Here is a 14,121-nt window from a genome sequence, read left to right as displayed (position 1 = left end):
TGTTGCTTGTGCAGTAACTTGCAAAACTTCTTCCTCTGAAGGCTCTATTGTGAAACAGTTTGTGGTTAACACAATGCAGTGACTTGCAGATGCTAATTCACCTTTGCTGCACTTGAAACAGCAGAACACTATCTAAATGTTAATTGAATAAATATATGAAGTGTATCTGAATACCACGAAAAACTGGAGAGCAAGTGAAATCAAACGGAAATAAAATACATGCATGGATTGTTAAATGGTTACTTTTTTCTACCTCAGTAATTCCTAAGCTAAGATGCAAGTATAGTTACGCATGAAAAGAAAATTAGCAGTTTGTCACTTCTCCCCACACCCACTGTAATGCACAATTACTAATAGGTTAAGTGTACAGAATGTTATGTTAAATGACTTGAACGTATTTATTGCTGTGACCTAAAATGTGAGGGTGTCAGCCAGCTTTTTTTCCCCTGAAACTAACACCCTTCTGTTTCTGATAGAAATTTGGATAATCCAGGACTAATTCACCAGCAATCAATATTTGGCATGGTGTTTTCTCCCCTTTGCTTTACAAAACTTTTGGTAGCTGTTGTAACTCCGGGGTAGCAAAGGAGCCTAACAATGTGTAACTGAAAGGTTTCCATATGCACTGATGGTTACGTAAACAACAGAAATGTTGACTTAGTATCTAACTCCAATATTTCTAAAAACAGTAAGCTTTGTTTTTTATAGCAATGCTAACTGCATCTTTTTCTTCCAACTGTTCTGTTGCTGATATTCCCATACTTAACTACACCATCTATTCTTACATATCTTTTGACTAGTCAAAGGAATCCTGCTAAGTAAATGTTAAACTTCAGAAAAGTAGCATGTCTGACCACAGATTATCCCAGCAAAAAGACCTCAGCATAATATTGCAAAGTGGATGGCCTACTCTTTCATGCTCGTCTGACTGGGTGAGTTGCTCCTTTCTCATACAATGGGAAACCTGCCACATAAGGGGCCTTGCTCTATGGATGTCTCAAGCATTGCAAATCTGTAGGAAGAAAGCTAGTATTTCAAATGGGATTTTAGGTATCAAGTAGAAGGAGCTGAACTTGAAACAAGTCTGGGGCTTTTACCTATTCACTGCCAGATTTTTACATGTTGTAACCTGTGAAGTATGTTTGTATGGAACTGAACAGATTTCTACCTTCTGACTACAAGGCCCTGCAGTTATGCTGACATACATGGAGTGTTCTTGAAACATTCCCGTAGTTATGTCTTGCAAAACAAAGTAGCCTAGTAAACATCATCCTGCTGTCAGCTACTTCTGACTGGAAGCTACTATTTTTTTTCTATAGAATAGCACCTGGAATGGGAATTTCTTAAGTAAAACTGGCTCCCTGCTGTTGTCAACCTGTTGATTGTCAACCTGTTTATAATGACAACAACACTGATATAAGGTATTTGCCAGCCTGGGAACCCAGAGCATCTTTGAAATGCAGCTGGGTAGCTGAGAGCCTGAGACATCCTCAGATGTCCTTGAGAAACATAAAAACAAACTGCAACAACTGTCCCCCTGGAAACAGTAGAAATTCATCTAGGAAACCTTTTTTTATAAAGTTTGGGGAAGCAAAAGTTGGTTCGAGGAGGAAATAAACATGGTGGTTCCAGGTAGGAAAATAAAAGGTAGCAGGAGCAGATGGTGATGTCTCTTAACAATCCAAAAGTAACTTATTGTCTATACAAATTGGGGCTTCTCTGAGAGCTCTCCTGGGAGAATTTTTCTGCTTGAGATCTCTAGGACAGACTGGACCCTTGCTGGGAACATCTGGCTGATTCTGGACTCCACAATGCAGGTCATCTCAGAAAATGAAACTTTGTCTATTATTAGCTACCCCCAGTCCTGGAAGCAGTTTGGCAAATGCTACACCATATCGTAACACTTTAAATAACATATAGGTGTGCATAAAGTACTTAATCATAAATACATACTTGCTGTACTAGTGGTTATTTGTACTGATCTGTAATAAAGTAATGTAAGAAATAAAATCTGTGTCCTTGCGTACTATGGAGTTCTACAAACCTACCCTTGCAATCTTTGCATACCCACAGGCTATTCAAGAATGGATTACAGCCATCCTTTGAATACTGAACTGATGTCCCGTAAAATGTTTTTTAATAATAAGTATTACTGTGTAAGACTTTTCTGAGCATCTTATAAAATAAACACTTTATCATAATTATGGTTACAGAGATTGACACAGAGGTCACTTCGTTTTTCTTAATGTTTTCTTTCTGTTTGCAGCTAACAACCACAGTGAGTACACTTAATGATTATACTTGCACCTTTAAGGAGTTGACTGTATAAGTGCCTTTCTTGCCTCGTGTAGGAAAGGGAAAGGTTAGGTGTAGAATGTTAGTTAATATATTCAGTGAGACTGTAAGACAGTCTCATTAGGAATAGATGCATCCACGTTTATTTTGCCAAGAAAAGCACTTAGTACAGTTCTTCCTACTTCGCTGTTTTGAGGATGCAGTACATCTTAACTGAATTACTACCACAGTGTTTACATACTTGACTTCTCTGCAGTCTCAAAGCAGTTGAAGTACAACTGTTACCAACAGCTGATGGAACCGTGTATCTACAGTGATGTTTTTTAATGATACCTTTGTACTATTGGTTAAAGTGACAACAGCAGCAGCTACACCAAATAAGCTTGAAATTAATTTTTGAAAACAATTTACTAAAATAAACAAGTACATTTTCATCTTCAGTATAAGTTAAATAACTGCATACATTTTTAGGTCTTTCTAAATGCTTTTGATAATAAGGCAGCAGCAGCAGTAGGGTGACAGCTAAGACTTTTACAAACAGTCAGTGCAAGGATTTTATATTTTCCAGCAATATACATTTTACTGAATACATTGAAGGTGAACCTCATCTTTATTTGATGCAGCTCAAGCAGAATAGGACTGTAGTGCAATTCCTGCTTATGGGAAGAAAGTCTACGAAGGATGCTCAAACCATGATTGGTTCACTGGAAGCAGCTGATAAAAATTTAGCCATAACTGTGTGCTTCATTAGAAAAACTTGTAGAGGTTAAGAACTAAAACGTTATTTGTGGAAGTTCTTCTCTGTAGAAGAGTGCTTACTGCAAAATATACAACTTTTCAGATCTCCTTTGATAGCAAAACTTCCATGTACTAGCATGGAAAAATATTTCCAGGAGAAATGACTCTTATAGCTTAACACACAGCTTCCTGATGAAGGGGAACTGGCAAATTTGAAATGCTCTTTCCCTTTCTCTATTAAAGAATGAGCCCTGGCAAAGGAGAACATGTATTGTGTTAAAAGCTATAGTGGCTCAAAATCAAAACTGGCCCCTAGACAGGTTTACCCGTTCAGTACCCGTGTTCTCTAGTTCCAGTTTATTCAATATGGCCTTAACAGACTGTACGACTGCTACAGGGGAGTACTCTGATCATCTCCTTCACCAGCCTTGCTTCAGGTCTGTGAAGCGGGTGCCTCAGTCACTAACTCTTCTTATCAGGGATACACAGGATCAGAACAATGATCACGCAAACTTCTTCTTTGTAGCTGTAAACCGTTCCATGTACTACAAAGGAAAAAAAAATCTAAGTCAGAAATTAATACAAGGTTCATTACTATTGAAAGCAGCTAAATTTCTCCTTCAGACTCAAAAGCACTCTGAATCTAAAGCATTCTTTATTTCATAGATGCCAATGTTAGTGTTATAAACAAAAAAACAAACCAAAAACAACAGCTTTCTGCCATTCGCTGTAACTGATTCGTACTCTAGAATAGTCCATATGGTGCAGAAGTCAAATCTGAAGTGTTAAGGATAAACTGATGTTAAACCCTTAAGACTGCAGTATGACAGGAAGCCTCAGCCTCTTTTTTTAATCCTGCTTTTCCATCTCATCAAAGTGAAGACTTGCTTCAGCATACCTCTCATCATCAGCTACCCTTCAAAAGATGCTGATGAAAGAACAGAGATCACGAATCCTATAAGAAAGGTAATATTTGACAAGTTCTTGAAATTCTTTTCAGCTGTTAAGAATTCAATACACGTGACAATACCAATAGAATGTTTATGCTTTCATTCACCAACCTAACAGCTGTCTTAGAATTGTGAGGAGGTACTGGGTAAGGAGTTCACCAGAAGTTTCTTTAAAAAAAAAAAAATCATACAAACCTTGTCATAACCCTCCAGTTCTCTGAGTTTCTTGATTTCAAAGAGGTTTCCTTCAACTGCAAGCAGTGAGATCTGGGAATCGCTGAGGATGCTTTGAGGAAGCATGCTGAGTTCTAAGCAGTTTTCCTCTAAACGCAAGACTTTGAGGCGTGGACAGTGGGAGATCTGCACTGAGATCTGGGAAATCTGGTAGAAATAAATTTTGAAAAAGTGAAATGGGATTAAAATGTTAGTTATCCATGACTACTTAAAGTGACCTGTGTTTCAGACTAATATGGAACAATTATCCTACTGTAAATCTAAATTATATTAACAGTAACTACTTAACAGTGTGTAAGAAGCAATAATAACGGTCAAAACGTCCAACTAACCTTCTATTTTTCTGTGATGACAGGCAATCTACATGGCAGTTTATCAGATTCCTACTCAATAACTGTTCAAATACTTTCTGTATGATTAAAGTCAGTATTTATTAGTTAGTCAAATCAGGCAGTTGGATGTTTCAGACCATAAATTCTAGTTATGATCTCTCATTTCTACAGTGTGAAAGTGGTATGTCTTTCAGCTATACAGTTTTGATCATGTCAGCTTAGACTTAGTATGACCACAGAACATTATATAAACAGCTCTGTCCCAAATCCACATGCTATCTCAGTTACCGGACCTGGTTCTGATTCAAATTGAGTTCAATAGCCTGCAATTCTCCCACAGTGTCAGGTACATTTTGGATCTGGTTTTTGGAAAGATCTACCACATCCAAGTGACGAAGACCACAGAGTTGCGTTGGCACAGTCCGAAGCTGGTTTCCAGAAAGACTCAGGGTTTTGAGAGCTGAAAGTTGTCCAAACGCAGCTGGTAGCTGCCTCAAGTGATTGCCATTCAAATGCAGTGTTTCCAGTTTTTTCAGTTTACACAGCTCCTCAGGCAGAGCAGCTAGAAATAAATCACAGAACAAAGGGAATGACCTAAACAAAGAACAGTAAAATTTCATACCCATTTATGTCAAATAAGCTTCTGCGTGGAAAACAATTATTTCCCACAGGATTCCTCCACATTTTCCAGTGAAGGCACAGATCCCTACACAGAAGGCACACATCCCCTACACAGAAACAGAAGCCCATTGACAACACGATTTCTAAACGTCTTGCATAAATATCTCAAAAATAATCTGCAAACAAGGTAGACCTTCAAACCACTAGCTGAAAACACTACTCTGAGAGGATTTTACACCATCAGCTACACCCTTTACTAACCACTTTGCCAATGTATTCTATGACATTTGATATACCACACAGTTCACAGCCTCAGGTCTGCTGCAACCCTTTAAAGGTATTACTCAACTCACTCAAAAGTTCTCAAACAATCCATACCATATCAGATAAGTCTCACTAGGTAAGCTCTCCTAGGGTTCATCCATCCCTCATTCTGTCTACACACACCTGTAGCACTCCTAAGCTGCACTATGGAAACAAAGAGATTTGTAAATGACATTTGTTTTTCAAAAAGGCAATTAATACACAATGACCACATAAAAACAGTTAGCTTCTTCATCTCATCCTAATTTTTCCATAAAGAGGTAAGAAATGTATTTCTCATCCAAAAGACAGCATCTCTCATAGCATAAAGTTGCCTGAATATTTTTGAACTTCCATTGATGTTTGTCCATGAGGAGCAGCAACAACCATTCAATGGCCAACATTTTCTACGAACCATCTTAATAACCTGTTCTCTATGCAAATACTAAACCATCTGACACTTAAACTTTCAGATCAGACAAGTCACAGCACACAAACCATATGGTTTTAAGTACTTACATGTCATTGTTAAACCGATAATACAACTAAGCTGGCAACTAGTTTTGAAGAATTTATGTTTTTTTTTTTTCCTGTACATGAATTCCAAAGATTTCAGTTTAGGTGACTAAACTTCCCATTTACATCCTGTGAGAGTTAAATCATTACATTTAGTTTTTGATCACAGAAGTCAGATATTACTTTAAAAATCTGTGGAGATAATAATTAGCAGGCATACTCAGTTTGTTGTTGTTTAGAACAAGGCTCTTCAAAAAGGAAAACTTTCCAATGAGTGGTGGCAAGAGCTCTATTTTGTTGTTTGACAAATCTATTGTCCTCAAGTTGCTCGTTAGCTTCTGCAGATCTTCAGGAAACTAGGGGAAATAAAAAAGATACATCATCTAAATACTTGATACAACTTCAAATGTTCAAGTTATGTAGGTCTAAAATTTTAACTGAAATACATATCTAGATTACATGCTGTAATATGTATCACAATGTCCAGTCATTGTAGTGTGCAACTAAGTCGACAGATTTCTCCTCTGTATTTTTTTTTAAATATTTTTTCTTCTCAGGGAAGGAAAAAAGATATAAAGGAGACAGTCTAACATCTAGGAAGGGTACTTTTAATACAAAGAATTTAAATTAAAAAAGGAGAAGGAAGTACAGACTGTTAATGACTACAGTTAAATACAGTGCAAATATCTAAGTATGACAAATTGTGGAGTATCTTTCTAGAAAATAATACGGTTATAAAATTTACATTTTCTACCAAGTTTCTAGTCTTTCTTTTTTTAAAGCACAACAACATTGTAACTAATACTTCTTCAACATGCATTCATTCTAAAGCATACGATCAGAAGCATGCAAGTGTCCTGAGAGACAAAGCCTCAATCAGGAGACAATGCAAGCAAAATTCTTCTCTGCCAAAAAGAAAGAAAAAAATCTTAAAATACGATTTATCACTATTTATGAGAACCACGTGTATGCAGTGCATTATGACAACGAGGGGGGAATTCGCCTCCAGAAGTGCCAATCATACAAACAAACAGCCAGGATTCTATTACAGTTGTATTACCTCTGTAAGTCCCTTTCCTGTTAGCTGAAACACACCAGTTTTCTGTGCTGTTTCCAGGTGGGCTTTTAATGCGCTATTTCCCATCCTCACACTTCTTTGTCAAGCGTACAGAGCCTGTCTGAGCGATAGTTTCAGCCAGTTTTTCTGTTGTTCTGTGCTGGAGGACTGCAATAGAAATTCTGTTATAAAGCAAATGTAAAAAGTCATTTTACGAGTACTGTCTTAACACTAAAAGCTTCTCAATACACTGAACCATTTTGCTGCTGCATTTTCATCTCTCTAAAATTTTGGATCTTAGAATATTTACCCAGCTTAAGACGCATTCTTTATTGCAGTCTGCATATTGAAATAATGCAATAAATATGGTTAAAACTATGGGGAAAACTTTATAGTTCCCACGTTTCTGCTCTTTTGGGGCCCAGTTATATAAGGCTGTTGTTTATGGAGACTCTCCGTGATTTCAGTGGCATCTACCAGGACAGAGCTGCTTTTAATCCTACAGTTTCGTTCAGTTTCCCGGAAACACTCAGAGACCCGACTCCTTTCTCTTCCTTCTCCGTGCAGTTACTGCCATCCCTCTCCTGTCACGCCAGCAGAGCTTAAGGAGCTTCAGGCCGGAGGATCAGCAGGGGCAGAGCCAGCAGCCCCCGCTCCCCCGACCTCACCCCGCCTGCTCCCCGGGGCTCCCCGGCGACGCTCGCCCCGACCCCAGCTCCCCAAGCCCCGCCGCCGCTGAGCGGCTCGGGGAGCCCCCGCACCGGCACCTACCGACCCCAGCGGAGGCAGAGAGGGAGGGAGCCGCCCCCGCCGTGCCTCCCCCGGTCCCTCAGAAACCCGGCACCGGCCGCCCTTCCTCCCCGCCTCCCCGGAACCGGAACGCTGTCAGCAGGGCCGTCACGCCCGGCATGGCGACTGCCCGCAGCTCTAAGCCTCCTGCTCCTGCATCCGGCCGCCCTTCCGGCGCGGCCGCCATGGCGGAACGTCGCGGCTTGGTTTCCGCGGCAACGGCGGCCGCCAGCCCCGGGCCCCGCGGAGGAGCCGCCGGCGCCAGGCCCCGCGGAGCGGCCGGGCGGGCGCGCAGCGCGCTGAGGCTGCGGGAGCGGGGGGCAGCGGGGGCCGCCAGGGCGCGGAGAGCCGCCGCGGCCGGCCCCAGCCCCTGGGAGTCCGAGGGGCCCACGGCGGCGGCGGTCGTGCTGGCACAGTGCTTGGCCGAGGGCTTCGTGAGGCAGGTGCGGGGCCCGGCTGTCGGGAGCAAATCCTTCGCCTCTGTCCGCATAAAGGGGGGCGTTCTGCTGCGGCGGTTTTGTCCGTGAAGAGCTTAAAAGCAGCTGTTCGGGTTTACAAGCTTGTATTTTATCTTTTATGGGTCTGGTTGTGTGGCTTGGAGTAACAGATACGCAGGAAGTGCTGAACCGCGCTGCTGTGCCAGTCTTGAGAGTTTACCTGATGCCTTCTTGCTGCTGACTGACCTCGTTGCCTTCCTTTCACAGGAGACATTGGATTCAGTATGTCAAAATACCACATGCTTTGCAAAATTCGCTGAGAGGGAAAAAATTGCGAACATTCGGGCAGAAATCAATGAGGTACAGCCTTTACTTCTGTCAACGTACTCTTAACGCTTCATACTTAATACATTTCACCCAATGTGGCAGCAAACTGAAATATGCCGTTGTTTCATGTTTGTGTTTTGCTTTTTTTTTTTTTTTGGTGTGGGGGGCGGGCTTGTTCTTCTGTTTTGTTTTTAACGGTTTAGCTGTTAAACAGTTGGCAGTTTTTTCCCAGTGGACTGAGTTGCCATAAAGCAAAGAATAACAAGATTAAATAAGTTTTCAGTGTAATCGGAAGGATGTAGTAGTTTGCATCTTTGACAGAAGTGTTACCTGAAGCTTTTCAAAGAAACTAAAGAACAAATAAGAGTTTATAGTCCACTTATATTTCAAAAAATGTTTTTCTTTTTAGGCATCTGGACCATTTTGTTGGTTACCTCAGTCATTTCCTACTGTCTGAAATGGATGGTTGATTTGCATTTTATGTTGATGTTTTCTTAGCATTTGCTCACTAATATGTGAGATGTATTTATTAAACAACATGGTGTAAGCTCCAGCAGCTACAAAGCGTTACTGCGAAAGTGTAACAAATTCACTGGTCTAATTTTTTGGAGAATGAGTAAGTAGGCATCACCCTGTAGCAGAAGGAAAGAATAGTTTACAGCTCCTAGTGAGGTGGATATTTCCCTGCCTTTGTTGGAAGGTTATACTTATAAAATTATTTTTTGGACAAATGTTTGATATGCTGTCAGTGAAAGAGGTTAATTTTTGTCTCCTCTTAAGGAAGGCGAAGCAACGCTTCTGTGTCCTGAAAAACTATGTCATTCTGTTCTGTACTTTCCTTCAATCTTCTCCTGTCTAGCCAAAATGATCACAGCTTTCAGCCACAGGAGTAAGCATGCTGCTCTTATGCTCATTTATCATTGAAAAGAATTAAAGCTAAGAGGTTAACCAGAGAGGTTCCCCCTCAGCTTAAAACAATTAATATCACAAAACAGTGTTTGCCAAAAGGAGGAGACTTAAGCTTTGAGAGGTTCTTTAGCAGGATATAGGCTATGAAACTGCTTTGTAGGACATGTGAGCATCTGTGTTTTAAGAATGAATTGCAGAATCTGTCTCTTGCAGCACAAGTTCCCAATAAATCACCAAAATATTTTTTTTGTATGTGTGGTTTTGGTTTTTTAACTGTCTCTTCCTATTAACCAACAAAAAAAAACACACACCTTGAGGGAAATTGGTAGTATGCTCTTACGCACGTGGCTACTCTCTCACAAGTGCACTGTCCCCCTTCTTACCTCTCCTTCCCTCACCTTTTCCCTGCCCCAAGAGGGCCAGCAGTATTTGGATAAGTATATTAAAAATTCATTTTAATTTTGATTTTTATTCTTGTTGTAGAAGAAACTGGAAACTGAGATCCTGCAGTTGGAGAGGGAGACAGCAGACATTGTTCACCCTTTTTACTTAGGTAAGTTTTCTATGTACCATGGTGGGGGGGAGAGGGGAAACACAAGAGTTTTAATTTTAAATGACTGCCTCAGCAGATTTTTTTCATCTAAGTACATCACACTTCTAGAAGTTACTGCAGCTGTTCCCACTGCGTAGCTTGTTAGAGGTGGCAAGTATATTATTAACCTTCCCCAAAAGAATGTTTGCGTAATATATGAACTTAATCAGAAGGACGTGCAGTAGAATCTGTGTGTCTGTCTGTGTCTGCCCTCAGCTCCCCAAGTTCAATGGAACGTCAGGAGTATTGAGATCATCAGTCATCTGTGTTGCCTCCTTTGGCATGTGTGATACTTTACTGCTTATCCAGTAACCTGATGCGTTTCTACATCATCTGTGGACCCTAGAATTACTTGGTTTTATTTTATTTTTGGGGGAGCATATGGATTCATTTCCTTGGTATTTCTTGCTTTTCCCCCTATGACTTGACGGATACTTAAAGATTCTAGTTTGCTAATACTGCATTATGCTAGTAAAGTATACTGTAATATTTCAATCCTATGGCATAGTTTTAAGAAGTGGGTTTGATCTCTTCAAGACAGTTTACTTAGAACTATAGATGATGTAAGGCAATTAACAAAGCTGTATCTCTAAAAACTATATATGACTTTCTTTGAAGTGCGTGTTGATGTTAAGTCCTATAGTATCCAACACAAGTCATTCTGACTAATGATATCAATCTTGAGTGTACACTATCCTGAGTGATAGAGCAGATTTTTTTCTTCCTTTCTAAAGAAGAAACTTTGTTCTTGTTCTAGCAGGACAATAGCTTCAACTTTGCAATTTTATTTTATAGACAAAAAATGCCAGATATTGCAAGATATGAACAGACACTTGGAAGCAGTACTGAAAGAGAAGAAGAAACTTAGGAAGAGGCTGTTGAAGCCTATATGTCAAGAGAACCTTCCTGTTAAGGCTGAATATCACAAGTAAGCATATAAAAAGTAATGGTTCTTTGTTTGAGTGAGTCCAAATTAGTTTGAGCTAATTATATTTTAGAAAAAATCAGATGCTTTCATTCACTTCTCTGTGAATGTAATTTTTTAATGAATATTTGCTTAGTTGATTGGTCTTACTTTCTGAAGACTACACAATTGATTATGTATCTTTTTAAATGGATGTGTTAAATTCTTGATTCCTTTCGCTTCTCCATAGGTAGGAATCACTACTGTAGCTTTTGGTGTCTTCTTTCCACTATGACTTGCTCAGAATAAGTGTGTGGATGATTCCCAGAGATACGTAGTAAATGTTTAAAAAATAGCGTTTCTCCTCATGGTCTAAAAATCTAGTCTAGTTACAGAAGTATGCACTTCAGTAACTCCTGCCTTACTTGTTGTTGAGAGCCATAAAATAATTGTAATTGCACAGAAATTAATTACGTGACTAGGAACTCATATAAAAATGGAGAAGAGGACTAAGGAAACCCATAGTGGGAAAGAAAGGAATGCTTGAAAGTATTAGATCCTGCATTGTTTGCACAACTTCTGAGCTCATTCTTGGCTACAGGTACGTAGTAGAGTTGTTGACTGAGGCTGTGTCTTTCGTTGAGAAGCTTGAAAGTCATTTGCAAAGTGCGAAAAGTATCCCTCAGATACCAACTCTCATGAAGAACATGGTGAGTAGCAAAAAAAAAAAGCTTCTCAATGATGTTGGGTTGCTTAGATTGTTTTTGTTTCCTGCTAGCTTGACAGGTTATAGAGATGAAGTCTAATTCTCTTCTTCAGGACATTGCTTTGACAAAAACAGAGGTGCTGGTGACAGACTTGGAGGAGCTGACAGAGCAAATATTGAAATGGAGGGAACTGCAAAAAGAAACGTATTCTGATGGCGTCTGCAATACTGCCGAATTGGACTTTGGCTTATCTTTAACCTAGCACATCATTTTTTTTTCCTTATATAGGATGGCTATTCGAAGAACTGCAATTTAAGCCTGTTAAAACTACAACGTAGTTGTGCCTTAATACAACAGGGACTTTGTAAGTAGTTCTATTTATGTTCTGACATTCTAGTTCAATGATTATCCATTCTCCAACTTTGAGCAGTAGCTCATAGGAAGGCAGACTACTGAAAAGACTGTTAGGGAGTTATTTTTTGAAATAGTTGGGCAGGATTCCCTCGGAGCCTGTATCTTCAGTGCAATTTTGTTTTGATATTTCTCATGTGTTTGCTATAATGTGTCTATTCATTTTTGTAAGTATTTTGATAATACACTGTATTTTGTATGTACCTATAAAACTTCAATAAAAGCACTAGATTTTAAGAACCAAGTTTCTTGGTTTTCATTTTGTTATGGAATCCCACATTTAAAAACCAAAGAGTGGTTCTAAGTGCTATGGAAGCACTATAGATAGGAACCTAATAGTTCAAACAAGGAATTATATTAGTTTTAGGTTACAATTTATTACAGCTATGACACGGTTGATTGGGAAAGCAGGGAATGGACTTGGTGATGTTTAGCAGTTCTACAAATTTGTAACCCATGTTTCTATGATAGTGATAAATACATTCTTCAGTCTCTCCTCTTCTATTGCTTGCCCTGTATTCAGTGATCTCCTTAGAATGTAATTTTTTCCATAAGTATGACTGACAACTTAGCTACTGTGCCTGTTCCAATTCACAGTCTCGGTAGCTTTTATGTCTTGAAAAGATGTGTTGGTAAAACGTCACTGCCAGGACATCTATAAACCAGGACAGTTGTCTTGTGTGAACACCCAGTTTTATATTGAAGAAGTGGAACAAACATGCAGATATATTCCCTTCTGTTACTGCATCCTCAGTTATCTTAATTCTTCTTAGCTACAACTTGATTTCGATTTTTAAAAGTGAGTCCTTTATTTTTTTGAAAGTAACCACTAGGTGGCTCAATACCACACAAATTTCACCGTAGTTTAGGAGAGGTGCATCAAAACAAAGTAAAATTAAGGAAAAAATAGTTAGTTCTATGTTGAACACCTTCTGTTCAGAGTTACTTGTAATTGGTCTACTCAGTATTAAATATTTGAAAATTTCCAAGAATTCTGTTATTAATCTTTTTAGACTACATTATTCCAAAGGGTATGATGTCAAAGAGTATAACTTAACAATTCTCTAATATAGTATACAAATGCAGCTGATTTTCCTGTGCAGATTTTCCTCTCTTCTGCTGCCAAGAAATGTTAAAAAGACAAATTACTTGGATTAAGTCAAGCAGAATGTCAAGAGATAGGAGGATCTGAGCATATAAACTGGAGTTTGAGTCCTGTAAGCTTTAATCGGATCCCATTGTGGGATTTGAGCCCGAGGTCCCCCATGGTTCATTTCATACTTTGAAAATGATGGTCTTTTTATGCAACTGCAGAGAAGCTGTGATTTTTACATTCTGTGAGACTGGAAGAAACAGAATCCAGACTTATGGAATTATGGTTCGTTGTCTATATTGCTGGTTTAATCTCTCTCTCAAATTGTCTTACAGTGATGCTTTAGGTCAGTCAGGTAAACTAAAGATATTGTAATCTAAGGCTCAGAGAGATAGGATGAGAACATTTCTAGTTAGGTTATTCATTATAATTCCTTGAAATGAAGATGAATTTGTACTTTTGCCATATCCAAAGAGCGAAGCATATTTTCTTGTTTTACTCCAGTATTGGAGACTTGTCTGTGGAAATGGTAGGGTTTAGTGAATGCAATTTGTCATTGACGTACTGATTCTTTCTTTAGTATGACTGAAGGGCTAAATCTATTGAATCAGACGGTGGTTCACAGCTTGTAGTATTTATTTTAACATCTCTGTGGTGGGTCATGAATTGGGAAAAGCAAGTCTGAAGGATTCATTGTATACCTTCACTCTGGAAGGTTTCTGTATTGTGGTATCTTTCATTTAGATTCCATGTTTCTGGAGCTTAAGTCAAGTCACCTAAGGGGGATGTCTATACTTAAAGTATATATAAATAGTGTAATTGAAAGGGAATGTAAGCATAGATTGCTTTATAACGTGAACCTATCTGCTGTGAAAGTACTGTAGTTGAGTGTTCAGATACAGCCCA

General features: G+C 39.2%; 2 protein-coding genes across 4 annotated transcripts; one reads left to right on the top strand and one right to left on the bottom strand.

Moving 5' to 3' along the window:
* Positions 1 to 2,684: 2,684 nt before the first annotated feature.
* On the bottom strand, positions 2,685 to 7,954 carry LRRC57 (leucine rich repeat containing 57). 3 transcript variants are annotated; one of them, XM_083837573.1, is made up of 7 exons: positions 7,818 to 7,895; positions 7,050 to 7,214; positions 6,210 to 6,345; positions 5,993 to 6,118; positions 4,843 to 5,111; positions 4,179 to 4,364; positions 2,685 to 3,578 (listed from the first exon to the last, which is right to left on the bottom strand). In XM_083837573.1, the coding sequence occupies exons 4-7, from the start codon at positions 6,069 to 6,071 to the stop codon at positions 3,537 to 3,539; spliced, it is 576 nt and encodes a 191-aa protein (XP_083693699.1). In that variant the 5' UTR covers positions 6,072 to 6,118; positions 6,210 to 6,345; positions 7,050 to 7,214; positions 7,818 to 7,895; the 3' UTR covers positions 2,685 to 3,536. The 3 variants fall into 3 exon arrangements, with proteins under 3 accessions (XP_083693699.1, XP_083693697.1, XP_083693698.1); XM_083837571.1 differs by lacking the exon at positions 5,993 to 6,118 and having other exon boundaries at positions 7,818 to 7,954; XM_083837572.1 differs by lacking the exon at positions 5,993 to 6,118 and having other exon boundaries at positions 7,050 to 7,228; positions 7,818 to 7,941.
* HAUS2 (HAUS augmin like complex subunit 2) lies at positions 7,868 to 12,362 on the top strand. Its single transcript, XM_083837570.1, has 6 exons — positions 7,868 to 8,278; positions 8,540 to 8,632; positions 9,992 to 10,061; positions 10,896 to 11,028; positions 11,606 to 11,714; positions 11,824 to 12,362. Exons 1-6 carry the CDS (start codon positions 7,955 to 7,957, stop codon positions 11,971 to 11,973), a joined length of 879 nt encoding a protein of 292 aa, XP_083693696.1. The 5' UTR covers positions 7,868 to 7,954; the 3' UTR covers positions 11,974 to 12,362.
* The last annotated feature ends 1,759 nt before the right edge of the window (positions 12,363 to 14,121 follow it).

The sequence above is a fragment of the Anser anser genome (assembly GCF_964211835.1).
Source record: "Anser anser genome assembly, chromosome: 5".
Lineage (NCBI taxonomy): Eukaryota > Metazoa > Chordata > Aves > Anseriformes > Anatidae > Anser > Anser anser.
The sequence above is the reverse complement of the archived record's forward strand: the minus strand, read 5'-3'. Positions and strand labels throughout refer to the sequence as shown.

Coding starts and splice junctions, on each gene's coding strand:
- LRRC57 (XM_083837571.1), bottom strand. CDS start 7,133: ATGGGAAATAGCGCATTAAAAGCCCACCTGGAAACAGCACAGAAAACT. Junction 4,365..4,842: donor TCAATTTGAATCAGAACCAG/GTCCGGTAACTG, acceptor TATTTCTACCAG/ATTTCCCAGATCTCAGTGCA. Junction 3,579..4,178: donor AACTGGAGGGTTATGACAAG/GTTTGTATGATT, acceptor TTTCCTTTGTAG/TACATGGAACGGTTTACAGC.
- HAUS2 (XM_083837570.1), top strand. CDS start 7,955: ATGGCGACTGCCCGCAGCTCTAAGCCTCCTGCTCCTGCATCCGGCCGC. Junction 8,633..9,991: donor TTCGGGCAGAAATCAATGAG/GTACAGCCTTTA, acceptor TTCTTGTTGTAG/AAGAAACTGGAAACTGAGAT. Junction 10,062..10,895: donor TGTTCACCCTTTTTACTTAG/GTAAGTTTTCTA, acceptor TTTATTTTATAG/ACAAAAAATGCCAGATATTG.